This window comes from Scyliorhinus torazame, chromosome 16 (genome assembly GCF_047496885.1).
Source record: "Scyliorhinus torazame isolate Kashiwa2021f chromosome 16, sScyTor2.1, whole genome shotgun sequence".
In the NCBI taxonomy this organism is placed as follows: Eukaryota; Metazoa; Chordata; class Chondrichthyes; order Carcharhiniformes; family Scyliorhinidae; genus Scyliorhinus; species Scyliorhinus torazame.
In genome coordinates, this window is record NC_092722.1 from 92072542 (window position 1) to 92095693 (window position 23152).

Here is a 23152-nt window from a genome sequence, read left to right on the forward strand (position 1 = left end):
GGGGGGTCTCACTTGGTGGTGTGCCCCCGACCACTGCATCCGCAACCTCCCGGTCCTCGGGTCCACCTGCAAGTTCCAGGGTCCCAGGTTCGATTCCGGCTTGGGTCACTGTCTGTGCGGAGTCTTCTCATCCTCCCCGTGTGTGCGTGGGTTTCCTCAGGGTGCTGCGGTTCCTCCCACAGTCCAAAGATGTGCAGGTTAGGTGGATTGGCCATGATAAATTGCCCTTAGTGTCCAAAATTGCCCTTAGTGTTGGGTGGGGTTACTGGGTTATGGGGATCGGGTGGAGGTGTTGACCTTGGGTAGGGTGCTCTTTCCAAGAGCCGGTGCAGTCTCGATGGGCCGAATGGCCTCCTTCTGCACTGTAAATTCTATGTCTATGTTGTCATGGATGGTGAGTGGTTGCAGTTCGGGTGGACCCCCTCCGAGTCCTCTCACGCTCCCGGTTGTTGTGAGTGCGCTTCTCCTGTGAGGGGGCGGGAGGTGGCAGGGATAAAGGGCAACAGTGTTAGGCAGACATATACATGCGGATCAGCAGTTGTGTGTGTGTTGGCAGAGGTTCACAACCCATCCTGCCACTGCAGCCTGCATGGGTGGGTGCAGCCGTGTCGGTTGCACCTAGGGATGTGCCGCCCATCGGAGGTGGGGAGGTGTGGGGGGGGGGGGGGTGTACTCACCCTGGCTGCCCTGACAAGGTCATTGATCTTCTTGTGACACTGGGTGCCTGTTCTTGCTGTCATGGCCACGGCACTGACAGCCTCTGCCACCTCCCACCACAGGCACCGGCTGAGGCATGGTGCGACCCTGCAGCCGTGTCCGGGGTACAGGGCCTCCCTCCTCTGCTCCACTGCATCCAGGAGCGCCTCGATGTCCCGCTCCTGGAACCTCGGCGCTGTGCGACGGCCAGCCATTTTGACAGGTCTCCGGTGGGGGGGGGGGGGGGGCGTCTTTTGTGCTGCGACGCCGGGGGGTGTCCTTTGTGCCGCGACACCGCGCGGCATCACTGACGCCGCGCGCGTCCGTGACAGGTGACGCCGTTGCGAATGGCGTCACGCCGCTGCTAGCCCATTCCCGGCCAGAGAATTTGCGACGTTCCGGGGGGTCCGACGCCGGAGTCATTCGCTGTCGGGTTCGGGCCATCTCTCCGATTCACGGAGAATGCAGCCCAGTGTGTGTGGAACCATACCCCCGTGAGAGTCAGTGTGTTTGGAACCCGTACCCCAGAGAGAGTCAGTGTGTGGGCAGGGGAACCCGTATCTCATTGAGTTAAACAATATTGGGTGAAATTCTGAGCTTTGTTTCTGTCCACAGGTCAGTGCTATTCCTCTGAGGTCCTCCTGGGTCATGACCTGTTGCTATGCGCCATCTGGAAACTGTGTTGCCTGCGGGGGTTTGGACAACATGTGCTCCATCTACAACCTGAAGACCAGAGAGGGCAATGTCAAAGTCAACCGGGAGTTAGTTGGGCACAATGGTAAGGCCCGCACCTCTAAAACCGGAGGTTTCAGCCCTCATTCCGGGACTCCCCTGCAGTAGCCAATCCTTGTACAGGTTGTGGGACTGAACCATGCACGTGAAGCGGGAGTGGCTTCTCAACTTGGCACATGCGTTGGGGGTGGGGGTGGAGTAGTCAAACTTCATTCTGAGCATTCCCCAGTATTCTCCATTGTTAAGGAACGCTGTCTTCTCGTTACCTAGGTTACCTCTCCTGCTGCCGGTTCTTGAACGACAACGAGATCATTACCAGTTCCGGCGACACCACTTGGTGAGTTGAAAAACAACATTCGGATTGCCGCAGGAAGGCCAACGGCAGGCTTCAAGGCTCAAACTAGGCCTCAAGCTCTCAAAGGGACATGTAAAGGCAGATTGATCTCTTGGGCCTCCACCATTGGCTGCCCTTCAACCTCCACACTGATCGCATACCCTCCACTCCACCCACTCAGGTTATAGATTAGGACGGTCTTTATTCCTACCACAGGTATGAAAGGCCAGAAAAATACCAACAAAGCTCTCAGATTTATTACTGGAGAGATGGAATTGAATAGTAGAGTAGTCAGTATCAAAGCCGTCTTTGCCCACACGTTTCCACATTTGCTGTTCTGGTTGCAACATAATTGTCAGGTAGAGAGACGCACTAGGATTTTGCACCACCTTGCTCTCGCATCTTCAGCTTGAATCATCCACTCTCCTTCACAGCCAGTTCCTGGTGGTGAAGGCCCTGGTGTTCCCTCTCACTCTCTCTCTTCTTAGCTCCTTGTGCTGAATCACGTCTTCGCCCTGATGGGCGGGTCAGTGCTCTCTCTCACTCTCTCTCTCTTCTCAGCTCCTGGTGGTGAAGCAGATCTTTTCCCTGGTGGGCAGACCAGTGCTCTCACTCTCTCTCTCTTCTCAATGTTAAGATCCCAGACCGCACCCCAACATTTGTTTAAATACTGGACAAGAACCCCAAACGCTTTTTAAAAATTTGTACAACTGTGAGGGAAGGATACTTTGCTTCAGGAGTGATTGCATTGACCGAATAGGTATCTTTTATTAAAACAAACTTTATTATTAACACAGGATCAAACTAGATTAACTTCACAGAAAATAGTTTTTAAATTAACAGTTAAACTGTTAGCAATAAGAGGAAACGTTTTAACTCCCAACTGATACCTTCTCTATCTCCAATTAAGCAAACCCCATCACATGTCAAAACTCACTTATAAATAAAGTTAGCAAACACAGGGATGTTTGCTGTACACTTGATCATAGATTTCTTGGAAATACTGTTTGAAGAGAGAGAGAGAATCCCTTTCAGGGATAGCCCGCATACCCTTCTAGTGGATAGTGTTTGTGTCACACTTCTGCTTAACCTGACAGTCTTTGAAAAAGCTCATGTCATGGTGGGTTTCAAACCCGGGTTCCCAGATCTTGCCCTGGCTCTTTGGATTACTAGCCCAGTGATAATACCATTGCCTCCCCTTCATCGCAGATTATCTCTGAGCCTTTGGCCTTTGTTTTCTCACCTGCTCTACACTGGGTGTTGCCCCTACCTGTGCTACATCCCCCACCCACCCACCCGTTCCATCTCTTCACGGCCCCTCTCTCTCTCACTCTCTCTCTTTACTCCAGGACTCCATCTCTCTTCTCAGACGGACACACCCACGATTCAGATATTCGCACCACTGGAGAGGGTGGATTTACACTTGTTACGACACCCTGGGCATGTGCGTGGTCAATTCCAGTGCCACAGGCCCCAATAATTCTTATAAAAATACCCAAAGTCTGTGGCCCTTGGCTGCCCAACAATTACCGTCACTGTGTTTGTACATTTAAGCATGCCGATTGTTTATTTATAATGAGAACTCTAATGAAATACAAAGCAGATACTTAGTGGTTAAATATTAGTATGTACCTAACTCCCACTTTAATTTTCCTCCCACCCTCTAAAAGCACACACAATATAGACAAACACAGAGGGGTGGAAAGGGGTAAGAAAAAGGTAAGTGAAAGAGGAAAGAGTCTTTGCTTCAGATGATGGTTCCTTGCATGCTTTCTTCACAGTAAGATTACAGGCTTTGTTTTGCAACCTGTACGCACAATTTTCTTGGAGAGGCAGAGTCCTGTTTCATCAGACTTTCAGACTTTGCTTTAAGTTCATGGCCTGCTTACAGGTCTCTTAGTTTCAGGAATCCAGCACCCCCAGGCGTATTGGACAGAGAGTTAGCTGGTTCCACCTGAAGCGCCTTCACAGCAGGCTTTCTGTAGAGAGTTTAGCTGGATAATTTTGGAGAGGTTGTAGTTGTGTCTCTTCGCCAGACTGCCAGAATCAAAATTCATAGCTCCTCAGGTCTCTGAACCATTTCAGCAGGATAAGATCAAATCACAACCTGTAACCAGGCAGAGCAGAGCCTTTTGGGCCAAATCACTGGCCACCAGCCAAATCAATCAAATCCAGTCCCAGCCAATCTCTGTCATCAGTGCCGATCAGGCTACAGCTCCAACTTAAACCAGCACAGTGATTTCCCCTGTTGCTGAAATCTCCTTCTTGAATTAAAGGCACAGGCCACTTGCCTTAAAGAAACATGTCCATTAATCATTCCTGAATCAAAAATGTAACGGCAAAAAAAGGGGAAATAAGAGACTAGACAGGAATAAGCAGGAAGGACCCTCATGCACTGCTGATATCAGAATGTCGGAGGAACACTGTGGAAGAAGTTGATATATATATTGTATTATTTGTACCTGGTGCAGTAATGGTTTTAATAGCCTGCATTTGGCTGCATGTATATCTGCTGGAGTCATTAAAAAAATCCTGATCTAAAAGAAATAGTGGCTGCATAAGATGCAATTAAGATGTAGCAAAAGTTAGATCATTGTTATTTCAAACCATGCTTATATTTGAAGAGAGGCCTAATAAGTTTTTGTTATGATTTCTAGAGAGTAGATAATTAGAGACATTGGTGTTCAAACTTAATTAAGTGATTACATCATGGGATTTGAGTGGGATAGAGATGATGTTCTGATGGGAGGAGCCAGGTCTGTATTAGGTCTCCAGCAGTCAGTTTTGAGTTTGTGTTGCAGGAATCTGTGAGCTGAACAACAGCTTTTGCAGATGGCTGTCAGAGATTCAGGGTTAATCTGACATGATCTCTCTCTCCAAGGAATCCTTTAAAGGAATTCTTTATCCAGAGGCTAACAAGTAATCCTGTGTTTTCCAACTTTATTTAAACATAGGTTTTAACCCGTGATGGGTTTTGAATGATTGGAGATAAAGAAGGTGGAAGTTAGAGTTAGAGATATTTTAAATTCTGAAAGGGTTTTGAAACAACAGATTGAGAGAGAAGGTTTACCCTTGTAGGGAACAGCGGAACAAGGGGCCATCAGAGAAACATAGATGATAGGAGCAGGAGGAGGCCTTTTGGCCCTTCGAGCTTGCTCCGCCATTTATCACGATCATGGCTGATCACCCAACTCAATAGCCTAATCCTGCTTTCTCCCCATAGCCTTTGATCCCATTCGCCCCAAGTGCTATATCCAGCCATCTCTTGAATATATTCAATGTTTTAGCATCAACTACTTCCTGTGGTAATGAATTCCACAGGCTTACCCCTCTTTGGGTGAAGAAATTTCTCCTTATCTCTATCCGAAATAGTTTACCCTGAATCCTCAGACTGTGATCCCGGGTTCTAGACACACCCACCATTGGGAACATCTTCCCTGCATTTATCCTGTCTAGTTCTGTTAGAATTTTATAAGTCTCTATGAGATCCCCCTCATTCTTCTGAACTCCAACGAAAACATTCCTAACCTAGTGTTATAACCTGCCTGCTTACCATTGGCTGGGGACGAATGATAATCCCACAATCCTGTGGGAGCATGAGCTTCCCCAATGAGGGGGGCGGAGAAATCATTAGCAGACCCCCTGTATAAATAAAGCTGGCCAGTTTGGAACCAGCAGGAAGGAGTAAGCAGCAAGCGAGGTTGCTGCTGTTGTGTATATATATGTTATTGTAAATAAATGTTATTTCTTTGTATCCTTGAAACTCGTGCTGGATTCTTCGTGGCCCTCACAAAACTGGCGACGAGGGTTAAAGTGAATAGCTGTCTACACTGCTGAAGCCACCTCCCTGGCTTTTTGTTGGATACAGGTTGGAAGTTGTTTTCTATTACACCATGCCTCTGTACGGACGTTTGGATGTTTTTGATGCTGCGCTGGAAAGATGGAACCAGTATGCACAACGGATGCATTACTATTTCCGGGCAAACAATATCACCGAAAATGAGCACCAGGTGGTCATATTGCTCACCGCCTGCGACCCGCATACGTTTGGGGTGATTAGGAGCCTTACGTACCCAGCTGCGCAGACACCAAAACATTTGATGAACTTGTGAATTTAGTGGGGCAGCATTTTAACCCAAACCCGTCCACAATAGTCCAACGTTACCGATTTGATACCGCTGAGAGGACCCCAGGAGAATCCCTTGCCGACTTTCTATCCAGGCTACGCAGGATTGTGGAGTACTGTGACTATGGTGAGACCTTGTCAGAAATGTCACGTAACTGTTTGGTTTGCGGTATTAACAATGCGGCCACCCAGAGAAAGTTGTTAGCTCAGCCAACATTGACTTTTCAACAGGCCATTCAAATAGTATTGTCCCGAGAGAGCGCAGAACGAGGAGTGCAGGAGATACAGGGAATGGAAGTGCATGCCTTGGGGCGAATCCCTTCCGTCCGAAAACGTCCCCCCGCACTCCTGCGGTACCTTGGGCGAGACGACGTCTGGATCGACGCCAGTGGCCGTCGGACATTCCTCCCCGAAGGGAGCCTTCTCCGGTACCAATGGATGAGGAACCATGTCCGTGTCAGACTTGTAGGCGCCGTCCCCGTCGCGGACGCCGGTCCTGGGGGCGCCAGAGGCGCCGTCGTTCTGACCAAAACTGGGACCAGCCCAGGGGCCGTACCTTCCATGTGGATGAACCTGCGGCGACTACTCCTGAGGACGTGGAAACGGAGGACGACTGCCTGCAGCTGCATTGTGTGGCAGCACCCCGTGTGGCCCCCATTAAGGTGACAGTACGGGTCAATGGTCACCCGCTTGAGATGGAGTTGGACACTGGCGCAGCGGTCTCCGTGATCGCCCAGAGGACATTCGATCGCATCAAGCAGGGTATACAGACCCTTACATTAACCGACACAAAGGCCAGGTTGGCCACCTACACGGGGGAACCATTGGACATTGCAGGAACTACGATGACCCCTGGTGTTTATTGGCGCCAGGAGGGGCGTTTCCCACTTATCGTGGTGCGCGGCCATGGGCCCAGCCTGTTGGGTCGGGACTGGTTGCGCCACTTGCGCTTGCAGTGGCAGCACATCCTCCAAACAGTTTTTGGAGGGTTGACTGAGGTGCTAGGACAATACCCAGATGTATTTCAGCCCGGTTTGGGGAAAATAAAAGGGGCCGTAACCCGTATCCAAGTCGAACCAGGAGCCACGCACTCCTGCACTCCGCACTTTATGAGCCACGCCGCACTATTTCCAGGCGCGTCCGGTGCCCTACGCCTTGCTCGAGAAGGTAGAAGGGGAGCTCACTCGTTTGGAAACTGGGTATTATCAGGCCCGTCCGTTTTGCTAACTGGGCAGCACCAATTGTACCTGTAATGAAGCCAGATGTCACAGTTCGCTTATGCGGCGACTATAAACTTACAGTGAGTACGGCTTCCCAACTCGACCGATATCCAATGCCTCGCATAGAGGATCTCTACGCAAAGCTTGTAGGTGGACTCTCGTTCACAAAATGAGATATGAGTCATGCCTACCTACAGTTGGAGCTGGACCCTGCCTCCCGACTATATGTAACGATTAATACACACCGGGGCCTGTCTGAATATACACGGTTGCCCTTTGGAGTATCCTCTGCCTGCGCTATTTTTCAACGCGTTATGGAGGGCATTTTGAGAGGTTTACTGTGTGTCGCTGTCTACTTGGATGACGTTTTGATCACAGGGACGTCGGAGTAGGAACATTTTGGAAAATCTGAAGGCTGTCCTTAGACGCTTTTCGGAGGCTGGAGTCCGTTTACGTCGCACAAAGTGCGTCTTTCAGGCGAAGGAAGTAGTCTACCTGGGTTATCGGGTGGACCGCGAGGGTCTGCACCCTGTCGCAGAGAAGGTGCGCGCGATTCAACAGGCCCCCGCCCCGACTGACACTTCGCATCTTTGTTCTTTTCTCGGCCTCGTAAACTATTACGGGAAGTTCCTCCCCAATCTGGCAACTACGCTGGCCCCGTTGCATCTTCTGCTGAAGACAAATCACACCTGGATTTGGGGTCAGCCGTAAGAAACCGCTTTCCGGCGGGTAAAACAACAATTGTCGTCGTCTGGGTTACTAACCCACTATGATCCTGGAAAGCCTTTGCTCGTCACATGTGATGCATCCCCGTATTGTATTGGGGCCGTCCTGTCCCACAAGATGGAGAACGGGGCCGAGCGGCCGGTAGCTTTCGCCTCCCGCACATTGACTGCAGCGGAAAAAAGTACGCGCAGATCGTGAAGGAGGGCCTGGCAGTGGTCTTTGCAGTGAAACGTTTCCACCAGTACGTGTATGGCCGCCACTTCACTATTGTGACTGATCCTAAGCCTCTGCTGGGACTTTTCAGAGAGGATAAGCCAATACCACCCATTGCTTCTGCACGGATCCAGCACTGGACTTTGTTGCTCGCTGCATACGAGTATTCTCTGGAGCACAAACCAGGAACGCAGATAGCGAATGCCGACGCACTGAGCCGATTGCCTTTATCGACCGGCACCATGTCGACCCCCACGACCGGTGAGGTGGTTGCAACCCCAAATTTTATGGACACCTTGCCTGTCACGGCATCCGTGAGTGGACCCAGATGGAGCCAGTCCTGTCAAAGGTTCGACACATAGTCCTGTATGGTGGGCAGCATAGACAGCTCCCAGGCGAGTTGCGGGCATTTTCCTCCAAGCTGTCAGAATTCAGCGTGGAAGACGGCATCCTCTTGTGGGGGATGCGTGTGATTGTCCCGGAAAATGGACAGGAGCTGATACTAAGAGACTTGCACAACGGGCATCCAGGTGTGACCAAAATGAAAATGTTGGCCCGGAGTTATGTTTGGTGGCCAGGCCTCGACGCCGACATTGAAAAGGTGGCCCAAAACTGCTCCATTTGTCAGGAGCATCAGAAGCTTCCGCCGGCCGCACCCCTACATCACTGGGAATGGCCAGGGCGGCCTTGGGCGCACTTGCATACGGATTTCGCCGGCCCTTTTCAAGGATCCATGTTCCTTTTATTAATTGATGCCCAGTCTAAATGGCTAGAGGTGCATACAATGCTAGGCACAACATCCTGCGCAACAATTGAGAAGATGCGATTGTCTTTTAGTACACATGGCCTCCCCGAGGTGCTGGTCACGGATAACGGCACTCCATTCACCAGAGGGGAGTTTGCGAGGTTCATGAAGATGAACGACATACGCCATATCCGTACTGCCCCTTACCACCTGGCTTCAAATGGGTTGGCGGAGCGCGCAGTGCAGACATTCAAACAAGGCCTAAAGAAGCAGTCTTCCGGGTCAATGGACACGAGACTGGCTCGCTTTTTGTTTTCGTATAGAACCACCCCCCATGCGGTGACTGGGGTAGCTCCCGCAGAACTCCTAATGGGTCGGAGACTACGCACCCGCCTTAGTATGGTTTTCCCGGACATTGGCGCAAAAGTACGCCGCACACAAGAACGGCAGGGACAGGGTTTTTCTCGGCATCGGCTGATTCGGCAGTTTGCGCCCGGTGACCCAGTGTTCGTTTGCAATTTTGCTGGTGGTGTCCAGTGGGTCCCTGTGCAATCTTTCGCCAAACGGGCCCTATATCTTACCAGGTGCAAGCCCAGGGTCGTCTCCAGCACAAACATGTAGACCACGTTCGGTCCAAAAGACTATCCCTTACAAAGATTCCCCGCACCCGGAGCTCATTTCTACAGCCGCAGAGACTAGAGACAATGGAAAGTAGTCCTCACAATCTTCCTCTGGTGCCTCACTCAAAGCCTGTGCAGATCGTTACAGAACCGCGCGGAGATAGAGACGCCGAGATGACAGAGGCAGCAGACTCTGACTCCGAGATGGAGACACAGGACGCATCAGAGGGGGGATCCTCGGGCCCACGGGCCGTGGATGTACAACCGTTACGTCGTTCATCACGGAAGCGCCGGTCTCCGTCTCATTACACGCCGCCCGATCCAGCGCCTCGTGCAAATGGTGTCCGGCCTGCGGCAAAACGAATCCGACGCCCTCCTTCGCCAGGATCTTCAGTGGATTCCTTGGACTTTGGGGGGAGGAATGTTATAACCTGCCTGCTTACCATTGGCTGGGGACTAATGATAATCCCACAATCCTGTGGGAGTATGAGCTTCCCCAATGAGGGGGGCGGAGAAATCATTAGCAGACTCCTTGTATAAATAAAGCTGGCCAGTTTGGAACCAGCAGGAAGGAGTAAGCAGCAAGCGAGGTTGCTGCTGTTGTGTTTATATATGTTATTGTAAATAAATGTTATTTCTTTGTATCCTTGAAACTGGTGCTGGATTCTTCGTGGCCCTCACAAAACCTAGTCAATCTCTCCTCATATGACAGTCCCGCCATCCCTAGAATCAGTCTGTAAACCTTCGCTGCACTCCCTCGAGAGCAAGAACATCCTTTCTCAGAAAAGGAGACCAAAACTGCACACAATATTCTAGGTGTGGCCTCACCAGGGCACTGTACAATTGCAGCAACACATCCCTGCTTCTGTACTCGAAACCTTTCGCAATGAAGGCCATCATACCATTCGCCTTCTTTACCGCCTGCTGCACCTGCATGCTTACCTTCAGCGAATGGTGCGCAAGGACACCCAGGTCCCGCTGCACACTCCCCTCTCCCAATTTATAACCATTCAGGTAGTAATCTGCCTTCCTGTTTTTGCTTCCAAAGTGAATAACCTCACACTTATCCAAATTACATTGCATCTGCCATTGAAATGAAAATGAATGAAATGAAAATCGATTATTGTCACAAGTAAGCTTCAAATGAAGTTACTGTGAAAAGCCCCCAGTCGCCACATTCCGGCGCCTGTTCGGCGGGGCTGGTACGGGAATTGAACCGTGCTGATAAGTGAACTCGTCCATCCTGCCCTGATCATGCTGTAGGATCACTGTATCCTCGTCACAGTTCACCCTCCCACCCAACTTGGTATCATCGGGATTGACATATTTGTTACTGATTATTGTTTATTGTTGGTGGGTGTAAATTTGGGACAAAATGTGAAAAAGGAGAATAAAAAATATTTTTTAATAAACTTTATTCATAAGTGGCATTTGAACTTTATTGAGTTGCTTAATTGTAGTTATCAGCAGGTATAGATAATAAGTTTAAGTTTTTCCTTATGTTTAAGAACTGTTTAACTGATCATTGTAAAGCTTTTTTCTTTGATGTTAATGTGGTTAATTCTGTGTTTAAGTTAAAGTTTGTTTTAACATAAAACTTACCTATTGATCAGAGTCAGCACTCCTGGTGTGATGTATCCTTTCCTCACAGTTTTACAAATTTAAAAAACATTGTTTGCAGTTCTCGTCCACTCCCTTGGAAAATGTTGGGGTCTGGTCCAGTATACTAAAACCCCAGGTTTAAAAGATCTGTACCCTGGCCTAGTGGATAAGAGTAAAGATCAGTGTACATCATAGACTCAGATATGTCATGCTTAATGCCCAGATCTATTCAGTGCTACCTTATCTCAGTTGGAGTAAGAGTTAGGGAAGATACAATTGAACAGGGAAATCATAAGATAATTCCTTTTTCCTGATCACTAGACAGTGACTGGAAAGGATTCACATATGGATACAGATTATGAACTGAGTCAAATTTGGGTGCAATGTTCTTGTCAATGTTCTTGGAGCGTAGGAGGCTTAGGGATGATCTTATAGAGGTTTATAAAATAGTGAGAGGCATGGATAAGATAGCTAGTCAACATCTCTTCCCAAAGGTAGAGGAGTCTAGGCATAGGTTTAAGGTGAGAGGGGAGAGATACAAAAGAGACCAGAGGGGAAACTTCTTCACACGGAGGATGGTGAGCATCTGGAACGAGCTGCCAGAGGCAGTGGTAGAGGCGGGTACAATTTTTTCCTTTAAAAAAGTTAGACAGTTACACAGGCAGTGTGGGTATAGAGGGATATGGCCAAATGTGGGCAAGTGGGACTAGCTTAGTGATAGAAACTGGGTGGCATGGACAAGCTGGGCCAAACGGCCTGTTTCCATCCTGTAAACATCTATGGTCTAAAAAAAAATTTTTTTTAATCTGCAAACTTTGAGATGTAACATTTATTCCCTCATCTAAATCATTAATATATATTGTGACTAGCTGGGGTCCCAGCACCGATCCCTGTGGTACCCCACTGGTTACTGCCTGCCAATTTGAAAAGGACCCATTAATCCCTACTCTTTGTTTCCTCTTTGCCAACCAGTTTTCTATCCACCTCAATACATTTCCCCCAATCCCATGCGCTTTAATTTTGCAGAATAATTTCTTATGCGGGACTTTGTCAAACGCCTTCTGAAAGTCCAAATATACCATATTGACTGCCCCCCCCCTTGTCAACTGCACTGGTTACATCTACAAAGAATTTGTCAAGCATGATTTCCCCTTTATAAATCCATGCTGTCTCTTACTGATCCTGTCACTACTTTCTAAATGTTCTGCTATTATGTTCTTTATAATAGATTCTGGGATGCAGATTTTCAGGCCTTGAGGATTTATCCGCCTTCAATCCCATCCATTTTCCCAGCACTATTTCTCTACTAATGTTGATCTTCCTCAGTTCTTCCCTCTTACTCAACCTTTCATTCTCCAACATTTCTGGTGTCTGATTTGTATCCTCTTTTGTGAAGACAGAATCAAAGTATGTATTCAACTGCTCAGCCATTTCTTTGTCCCTTATTATGCATTCCCCTGTTTCTGTCTGTAGGGGGCCTACATTTCTCTTTACCAATCTCTTTCTCTTCATATATCTATAGAAACTCTTAGTGTCAATCAAGGAGCTATGAACCTGTACTCCTAGATCTCTTTGTTCGATAACTCTCCCCAACTCCCGACCACTAACTGAGTGGCTCCTGCCTCAATTCGATCTACCAAAATGCATCACCTCATTTTAATTATACTCCTCACTCCCCACAGCGTGCTCTGGGACATCGAGACGGGTCGGGAGAAGACCACCTTCCTAGGACACAGCGGCGACGTGATGAGTCTTGCCGTCTCCCCCGACTTCTCGCTCTTCATCTCGGGGGCCTGCGACGCCACAGCCAAGCTCTGGGACATCCGGCAAGCGGAGTGTCGTCAAACCTTCCTGGGACACGAATCAGATATCAACGCAATCTGTGTGAGTGTCAGCGACAAACCCCTCGATTAGATTCCAGTCTGCAACTCACTCTCGGGTATCTGTTATTCTATATATAAACCACCCAGAACCCCTCCATTAGAATCCAGTCTGTAACTCACTCCCAGGTATCTGTTATTCTACATATAAACCCCCCTTTTTAAAATAATCTTTATTGTCACAAGAGGGCTTACATTAACACTGCAATGAAGTTACTGTGAAAAGCACCCAGTCGCCACACTCCACCGCCTGTTCGGATACACAGAGGGAGAATTAAGAATATAAAAATTACCTAACAGCAAGTCTTTCGGGACTTGCGGGAGGAAACCGGAGCACCCAGAGGAAACTCTGGGAGACACGGGGAGAAGGTGCAGACCCAAGCGGAAATCAAACCTGGGACCTTGGCGCTTGAAGAAACAGAGCTAACCACTTTGCTACCAGTGTGCTAGTGTGCCACCCCCCTGAACCCCTTGCGTAGATTCCAATCTGCAACTCATTCCCGGGTATCAGTTATTCTTTGTACTAATTACCCCGAACCCCTCGATTAGATTCCAGTCTGTAACTCACTCCCGGGTACCTGTTATTTTATATAAATCATCCCAAACCCGTTGATTAGATTCCAGTGTGTAACTCACTCCTGCATATCTGTTATTCCATAAATAAACCACCCCAAACCCGTTGATTAGATTCCAGTCTGTAACTCACTCCCGGGTACCTGTTATTTTATATAAATCATCCCAAACCCGTTGATTAGATTCCAGTCTGTAACTCACTCCCGGGTATCTGTTATTCTATATATAAACCACACCGAACCCCTCGATTAGATTACAGTCTGTAACTCACTCCTGGGTATCTGTTATCCTGTATATAAACCCCCCTGAACCCCTTGATTACATTCCAGTCTGTAACTCACTCCGGGTATCTGGTATTCTATATATTAACCAGCCTGAACCGCTCTATTAGATTTCAGTCTGTGACTTATCCCCGGATATCTGTTATTCCATACATAAACCACACCAAACCCCTCGGTTAGATTTCAGTCTGTAATTCACTCACGGGTCTGTATTATTCTATATATAAACCACACCGAACTCCTTGATTAGATTTCAGTCTGTAACTCACTTCCGGGTATCTTTTATTCTACACATAAACAATCCTGAACGTCTCGATTAGATTCCAGTCTGTAACTCACTCCCGGGTATCTGTTATTCTCTACATTAACCATCCTGAACCTCTCGATTAGATTCCAGTCTGTAACTCACTCTCGTCATCTGTTATTCTATAAATAAACCACCCAGAACCCCGCGATTAGATTCCAGTCTGTAACACACTCCCGGGTATCTGTTATTCTATATATAAACCATCCCAAACCCCTCAATTAGATACCAGTCTGTAACTCACTCCCGGGTATCTGTTAAACCACCCTGAAACCCTCAATTAGAATCTAGTCTGTAACTCACTCATCTGTTATTCTGTGTATAAACCATCCCGAACCCCTTGATTAGTTACCAATCTATAACTCACTCCTGGGTATCTGTTATTCTATACATAAATCATCCTGAACCCCTTGATTTGATTCCAGTCTGTAACTCACTCCCAGGTACCTGTTATTCTATATATAAATCATCCCAAACCCCTTGATTAGATTCCAGTCTGTAACTCACTCCCGGGTATCTGTTATTCTATCTGTAAACCATCCTGAACCTCTCGATTAAATTCCAGTCTGTAACTCACTTTCAGTTATCTGTTATTCCATAAATAAACCACCCTGAACCCCTCAATTAGATTCCAGTCTGTTACTCACTCTCAGTTATCTGTCATAAAGAACAAAGAATAAAGAAAATTACAGCACAGGAACAGGCCTTTCGGCCCTCCCAGCCTGTGCCGATCCAGATCCTTTGTCTAAACCTGTCACCTATTTTCCAAGGATCTTCTTCCCTCTGTTCCCTCCCGTTCATATATCTGTCTAGATGCATCTTAAATAATGCTATCGTGCCCGCCTCTACCACCTCCGCTGGCAAAGTGTTCCAGGCACCCACCACCCCCTGCATAAAAAACGTTCCAGCACATCTCCCTTACACTTTCCCCCTCTCACCTTGAAATCGTGACCCCTTGTAATTGACACCCCCGCTCTTGGAAAAAGCCTTTTTCCTCGGATGGTGATGTCTAGCACGAGGGGACATAGCTTTAAATTGAGGGGAGATAAACAAAAGACAGACGTCAGAGGTAGGTTCTTTACTCAGAAAGTAGTAAGGGCGTGGAATGCCCTGCCTGCAACAGTAGTGGACTCGCCAACACTAAGGGCATTCAAATGGTCATTGGATAGACATATGGACGATAAAGGAATAGTGTAGATGGGCTTTAGAGTGGTTTCACAGGTCGGCGCAACATTGAGGGCCGAAGGGCCTGTCCTGCGCTGTAATGTTCTATGTTCTATGTAACTTACTCCTGGGTATCTGTTATTCTATATATAAACAACCCCGAAACCCTGGATTAGATTCCAGTCTGTAACTCACTCCCGGGTATCTGTTATTCTATATATAAACCACCCTGAAACCCTCAAATAGAATCCAGTCTGTAACTCACTCATGGGTATCTGTTATTCTGTATATAAACCACCCCGATCCCCTTGATTAGATTCCAGTCTGTAACTCACTCCAAGGTACCTGCTATTCTGTATATAAACCTCCCCGAACTCCTCGATTAGATTCCAGTCTGTAATTCACTCCCGGGTAGCTGTTATTCTATATATAAACGGCCCCGGACTCCTTGAATAGAATCCAGTCTGTAACTCACTCCCGGGTATCTGTTATTCTGTATATAAACCACCCTGAACCCCTTGATTAGATCCCAGTCTGTAACTCACTCCCGGGTATCTGTTATTCTATATATAAACCACCCCGAGCCCCTCGGTTAGAATCTAGTCTGTAACTCACTCCCGGGTATCTGCTATTCTATACATAAATCAACCCAATCTCCTCGATTAGATTCCAGTCTGTCACTCACTCCCGGGTATCTGTTATTCTATATATAAACCACCCTGAACCCCTCGATAAGATTCCAGGCTGTAACTCACTCCCAGGTATCTGTTATTCTATATATAAACCCCCCTGAAGCCCTCGATTAGATTCCAGTCTGTAACTCACCCCCAGGTATAGGAGTGGGGGTGGAAGTTCGAGGGGTACGGGAAGAGGGTCGAGGGACATCACGCGGAGGCGAAGGGTTGATGGCAGACATGCATGGACAGAAACCGAGGGCCAGCACAGGTGGGCGGAGGGCCGAGGGACGGGTCGGGTTTGCAGTAAGCAGTGCCACATTGATGGTTATGAACCCTGTGCTCCTTGCAGTTCTTCCCCAATGGCAATGCTATTTGTACCGGCTCTGACGATGCAACCTGTCGCCTATATGACCTCCGCGCTGACCAGGAGCTGACCTGCTATTCCTGTGACAGCATCATCTGCGGAATTACCTCAGTGGCATTCTCCCGCAGTGGACGCCTCCTGCTCGCTGGTTATGACGACTTCAACTGTAACATCTGGGACTCGCTCAAAGGCGAACGCTGTGGTGAGGCTGATTGCTTATCCTTGAAATATGCCAGAAAGATTGTGGAGCAGTAGGAGGCCAGTTCAGCCCTTCTCGAGACTGTTAGACATGAACAGGAGGAGACCCATTCAGCCCCCCCTCAAACCTGTTATACGGGAACAGGAGGTGACCCATTCACTCCCTCTCGCATCTGTTACACAGGAACAGGAGGAGGCGAGAGTCATACAAGGAGTAAAAAGAGAACAAGATGTTTAGGGAGGGAATTCGAGAGCTCAGGCCCCCAGGTTGCTGAAGGCACGGCCACTAATGCTGTAGGGATGGGATTTTGGGCTTGCTCGAGAAGCCAGAATTTGAAGGGTATGGGGGGCTTTGAAGGGTTGTAGGACATTACAGAGATAAGGAGTGCTGGATAAGGTTACAGAAATAGGGAGGGCCGGAGGAGGTTACAGAGGTAGGAGGGCTGCAGAGACTAGAGGAGGTTACAGAGATAGGAAGTATGTAGAAACTAGAGGAGGTTACAGTGATAGGGACGGTTGTAGGGGCTGGAAGAGGCTACATAGATAGGGAGTGGTGTGGGGGTGGAGGAGGTTACAAAGATAGAGAGGGATGTGGGGGTTGGAGAAGGTTACCCCGATAGGGAGGGGTGTGGGTGCTGGAGGAGGTTACAGAGATAGGGAGGGCTGTGGGGGCTGGAGGAGGTTACAGAGATAGGGAGGGGTTAAGGGCCTTGAGGAAGTTACAGAGGTAGGAAGGGGTGTAGGGGCTGGAGGAGGTTACAGATATAGGGAGAGATGTGGGAGCTGGAGGAGGTTACAGAGATAGGGAAGGATGTGGGGTCCGGAGAAGTTTAGAGAGATAGGGAAGGGTGTAGGGGCTGGAGGAGGTTACAGAGATGATGAGGGGTATGGGGGCTGGAGGAGGTTACAGAGATAGGGAGGGGTGTGAGGCCTGGAGAAGGTTATGGAGATAGGGAGGGTTTGGGGGCTGGAGAAGGTTACAGAGATAGGGAGGGGTGTAGGGGCTGGAGGAGGTTACAGAGATAGGGAAGGGTGTGGGGCTGGAGGAGGTTACAGAGATGGAGGAGGGATTGAAAACAAGCTTTTTAAATTTGAGGTGTTGCAGGCCAGTGGCACGGGGGATGTTGGTGAGGTGGGACTGGCTGCCCTCAGCATACACCGAGGGGAATCGTGTAGATGGAGGGAGTGAGGAGTAGATCCATGGAGAGGGGACACCAGAGGAACCGAGGGGGAAAGGAGAAGCCGTTGCAAGGGACTCTCTGGTTACGATGAGATCGATGCGAGTGGACCCCAGTTCAAGCTGCCTCACCCGGCAACACGGTCTGAGTTACAATAATATTTATAATAATCTTTATTGTCACCAGTAGGCTTACATTAACAATGCAACAGATGATTAAGAAGGTGAATGGAGTTTTGAACTTCATTGCTAGTGTTATGGACCAGGGTTTAGAGAACACCAAAGTATATCTTTTAATAGATTTTGGTTATGAGGAGCACGAGGGCCCATTTTCCAGGTGTTATACAAGAGAGATTTAAAGTATTTTTAAACAAAACAATATTCATTCTATGAATCCAGTTAACATTTTATGAAGACACAGTAAACATCTTAACAACTACCAACACAAATACCCCCCAAAGATACAGTACTCTATAGGTAAGCCTTAATAACTTTTCTAACAACATCCATAAGCCAAACACCCTTTTTTCCACAAAACAGTAGGATTGAATTCCTTACAGAAAACAGGTATTACTTTGAAGTTATCAAGTGGTCTGGATAAATTCTTTAGCATGCTGAGAGACCAAAATACACCTTCTTGGTTTGAATGCAGCTCCCGAACTGAAACCAAAACCAAAAAACTCAGAGCTATAAAACAGCTTCCAGCTCAAAACGAAAGTAAAAGTCAGAATCACAGCAGCTCCACCAACACAATTACATCACTGCAGCCATTTGACAAAACACACTTTTCTTAAAGAGACCCTCACATGACACTAGAGGGATGGAGTTGAAGACTAGGGAGGTTATGCTGCAACTGTATAAGGTGTTAGTGAGGCCACACCTGCAGTATTGTGTTCAGTTTTGGTCTCCTTACCTAAGAAAGTACGTACTGGCGCTGGAGGGTGTGCAAAGGAGATTTACTAGGTTAATCCCAGAGTTGAGGGGGTTGGATTACGAGGAGAGGTTGAGTAGACTGGGACTGTACTCGTTGGAATTTAGAAGGATGCGGGCAGAATCTTATAGAAACATATAAAATTATGAAGGGGATAGGATAGATGCGGGCAGGTTGTTTCCATTGGCGGGCGAAAGCAGCACTAGGGGGCATAGCCTCAAAATAAGGGGTAGTAGATTTAGCACTGAGCTTAGGAGGAACTTCTTCATCCAAAGGCCTGTGAATCTATGGAATTCCCTGACCAGTGAAGCAGTTGAGGCTCCTTCATTAAATGTTTTCAAGATAAAGATGGATTTTTTTTTGAAGACTAAAGGAATAAAGGGTTATGGTGTTAGAGCGGGAAATTGGAGCTGGGTCCACAAAAGATCAGCCATGATCTCATTGAATGGCAGAGTAGGTTCAAAGGGCCAGATGGTCTACTCCTGCTCCTAGTTCTTATGTTCTGCAATGGAAGTTACTGTGAAAAGCCCATTGTTGCCACATTCCTGCACCTGTTCGGGTACACTGAGGGAGAATTCAGAATGTCTAATTCACCTGACAGCACGGCTTTTGGGACTTGAGAGAGGAAACCAGAGCATCCGGAGGAAACCCACGCAGACGCGGGGAGACATGCAGACTCCGCACAGACAGTGACTCAAGCCGGGAATCGAATCTGGGAACCTGGCACTGTGAAGCAACAGTGCTAACCACTGTGCTACCGTGCCGCCCAGTTTAGGTCTGCCACAGTAGCAATAGGTGTCACAGTCGAGAAAAGCCATCTTGGCCCAAATGACCGGGTGGAAACGTGATCTGAGGAACTCAAGCACTGGGTCCCAGCAATAATGGATGCACATTTGGGAGGTGAGAAATGTTTCAGTGGTTGGAGAGGAAAGGTGTTTAGGTTATGGCTGATCTGTGTTTCAACTCGTCACTCAGATCGTTTCCACACCGCTTAATACTCTCACTTCACAGATTGAGATTAAGATGGGCGGGGATGTGGGGATGAGGTTACACGGAGGTCAGCTGTGACCTCATGGAATGGTTGAGCAGTCTCGATGGGCCTCCTCCTAATTTGTATATCTTTGCTCAAAGGTGATTACATCTCTAATTGTTTGCAGCTGTCGCAGGGTCACGGGCCTGTAACGTTACAGCCCAGCACAAGGCCCGTCACACACATATGGCTCATGGCGCACACAGCACACACGACCCCTCGCACATGCACACATGTTCCCTGGCACACGTGACCCCTCTCATGCACACAAACGTCCCTGGCATGCGCGCATGCACACAAATATACCCCCTGGTGCACACGCCCATACCCCCTGGTGCACACGCGCATACCCCCTGGTGCACACACGGCCTGCACACACATGTCCTCGGGTGCACAAACATACATCACAGAATCAGAACCACAGAATAATAGTACAGAAGAGGCCCTTCGGCCCATCGAGTCTGCACCAACGCAGACATATACGCGTACACATCCATGTCCCCATGTGCTGTGCACACACGCATACACATGGTTGCCATGTGCAACATACACGGCCCTCCCACAAGCAACACGTCTCCTACTGCGCACAACGCACACAGCTCCTGGCATGTGAAATACACATGGTGCGTCCTGTGAGCAACACACATGGTCCCTGGCATGTGCAACACACATTGTGTGATGAATGCTGGAATTTCAGATATATTGTATTATAGGTATTTGGTGCAGTAAGGGTTAAAAGCCTGGGTTAGAGGGGTGTTGTTAAGGGGGGAGATGTGATGAATGTAGGAAATTCAGATATATTGTGTTGTATGTTGTTGGTATCTGTAAAACGTCAGATACTTTCGACTTTCAAAGGTTTTATCTTGGGTGTCTTTATTAACAAGAACAAACCACAAACACAAGTTCAAATTCAACAAAATTTATTTAACACAATTAACCGAGATGACCCACAAAATACTAGAGCTTCCCAAGATCAGTGTATACTAGCCGCAAACATGGCTTGGAAGGGCTATGGATCTGATCACCATGTTCCTCTGGTCCATCTTCACAAAGGTGGTTCTCGCTGGCAGTCTCTTTCCTTCCTGCCCTGGTCTGGTCAAGGTCACCTCCCACACCGAGTCCTTACTGCCGACGGGCCCAGAGTCCTACTTTTATCCCCCTTTGGTTTTGCGCCCTTTTCCCACTTCCTGTGTCCTTTTGCCAATGAGGTATCGAAAAGGGGTTTTAATGTACAATGCTCCGATTGATTCCCCATTGACAGGTCACCTGTACCCTCCCCAGGTCTCCATCTCTAGTGGCCTTACTCGCACGCACACCTTTACCAAAGGTGACGGCGGGAACTCTAGGTACCTGAGAGTGTGGCCTGACCGAGGTTTGCAACAATAGACCAGTGCATATCGATCTATGTTTGATTACTCTGGGTCAAGCCGGCATAAGGAGGGAGGATGTGTTGGGTATTCTAAAAGGCATTAAGGTGGACAAGTCCCCAGGTCCGGATGGGATCTGTCCCAGGTTACTGAGGGAAGTGAGAGAGAGAATAGCTGGGGCCTTAACAGATATCTTTGCAGCATCCTTGAACATGGGTGAGGTACAGGAGGACTGGAGAATTGCTAATGTTGTCCCCTTGTTTAAGAAGGGTAGCAGGGATAATCCAGGTAAATATAGACCGGTGAGCCTGACGTCAATGGTGGGGAAGCTGCTGGAGAAGATACTGAGGGATAGGCTTATCAGTGATAGGCAACATGGTTTTGTGCAGGCAAGGTCATGTCTTACCAACTTAATAGAATTCTTTGAGGAATTGACAAAGTTGATTGATGAGGGAAAGGCTGTAGATGTCATATACATGGACTTCAGTAAGGCATTTGATAAGGTTCCCCATGGTAGGTTGATGGAGAAAGTGAAGTCTCATGGGGTCCAGGGTGTACTAGCTAGATGGATAAAGAACTGGCTGGGCAACAGGAGACGGATAGTAGTAGTGGAAGGGAGTTTCTCAAAATGGAGAACTGTGACCAGTGGTGTTCCACAGGGATCCGTGCTGGGACCACTGTTGTTTGTAATATACATAAATGATCTGGAGGAAAATATAGGTGGTCTGATTAACAAGTTTGCAGATGACACTAAGATTGGTGGAGTAGCAGATAGTGAAGGGGACTGTCAGAGAATACAGCAGAATATAGATAGATTGGAGAGTTGGGCGGAGAAATGGCAGATGGAGTTCAATCCGGGCAAATGTGAGGTGATGCATTTTGGAAGATCCAATTCAAGAGCAAACTATACGGTAAATGAAAAAGCCCTGGGGAAAATTGATGTACAGAGAGATCTGGGTGTTCAGGTCCATTGTACCCTGAAGGTGGCTGCGCAGGTTGATAGTGGTCAAGAAGGCATACGGCATGCTTTCCTTCATCGGAAGGGGTATTGAGTACAAGAGTTGGCAGGTCATGTTACAGTTGTATAAGACTTTGGTTCGGCCACATTTGGAATACTGCGTACAGTTCTGGTCGCCACATTACCAAAAGGATGTGGATGCTTTGGAGAAGGTGCAGAGGTGGTTCACCAGGATATTGCCTGGTATGGAGGGCGCTAGTTATGAAAAGAGGTTGAGTAGATTAGGATTATTTTCATTAGAAAGACGGAGATTGAGGTGGATCTCATTGTGGTCTACAAAATCATGAGGTATAGACAGGGTGGATAGCAAGAAGCTTTTTCCCCCAGAGTGGGGGACTCAATTACTAGGGGTCATGAGTTCAAGGTGAGAGGGAATAAGGGAGATATGCGTGGAACGTTCTTCACGCAGAGGATGGTGGGTACCTGGAATGCATTGCCGGCGGAGGTGGTACAGGCGGGCACGATAGCGTCATTTAAGATGTATCTAGACAGATACATGAATGGGCAGGGAGCAGAGGGATACAGATCCTTAGAAAATAGGCGACAGTTTTAGATAGAGGATCTGGATCTGCACAGGCTTGGAGGGCCGAAGAGCCTGTTTCTGTGCTGTAATTTTTCTTTGTTCTTTTGTTGTTTGATCGGATCGATTTTCTCTTTCTGGCCGATTGACAGGGCAGGTCTGGACATGTCTTGGCAGCCTGTCCGACCTCCAGTGTATTCAAACTTGGCCAGTTCGAATCATGAGGCTGTGCTGGAGTGACTGTGGCTTGTTTTAAAGTGCCCAATTCTTTATTTTAAAATGGCCAATTTTTATCAGGCCTAAGCGCTAGTCCCTGGTCAGTCACCACAATGTACATTCATTAAGGGTTAAAAGCCTAGCTTAGAGTCATGTTTTTAAGGGGTGGGGGGGGGTGATGAATCTGGAAATTTCAGATATGTTATATTTATAGGTATTTGGTGCAGTAATGGGTTAAAAGCCTGGGTTAGTGTGTGTGTGATTGCTGTAGAAATGTCTTTAAGGAATCCTGGTTTGAAAGTTTTGGGAGCCAGAGGTGCAATTAAGGCATCATAAAAGCTTTGGCTCATGGATTTTGGTTTGAATTAAGAATCACAGAACCACAGGATACTACAGCGCAGAATAGGTCCACTGACGCATGACTTGTCTACTAATCCC

General features: G+C 47.9%; 1 protein-coding gene across 2 annotated transcripts in view; it reads left to right on the plus strand.

Moving 5' to 3' along the window:
• LOC140392946 (guanine nucleotide-binding protein G(I)/G(S)/G(T) subunit beta-3-like) overlaps nt 1-23152 on the plus strand; it is a 142626-nt gene that overhangs the window by 116591 nt on the left and 2883 nt on the right. For both annotated transcript variants that reach the window (XM_072478742.1, XM_072478741.1), the window contains exons 6-9: nt 1312-1474; nt 1699-1765; nt 12697-12898; nt 16243-16459. In XM_072478742.1, the coding sequence (XP_072334843.1) occupies nt 1312-1474; nt 1699-1765; nt 12697-12898; nt 16243-16459 (649 nt within the window). The remainder of the gene's footprint in view (nt 1-1311; nt 1475-1698; nt 1766-12696; nt 12899-16242; nt 16460-23152) is intronic.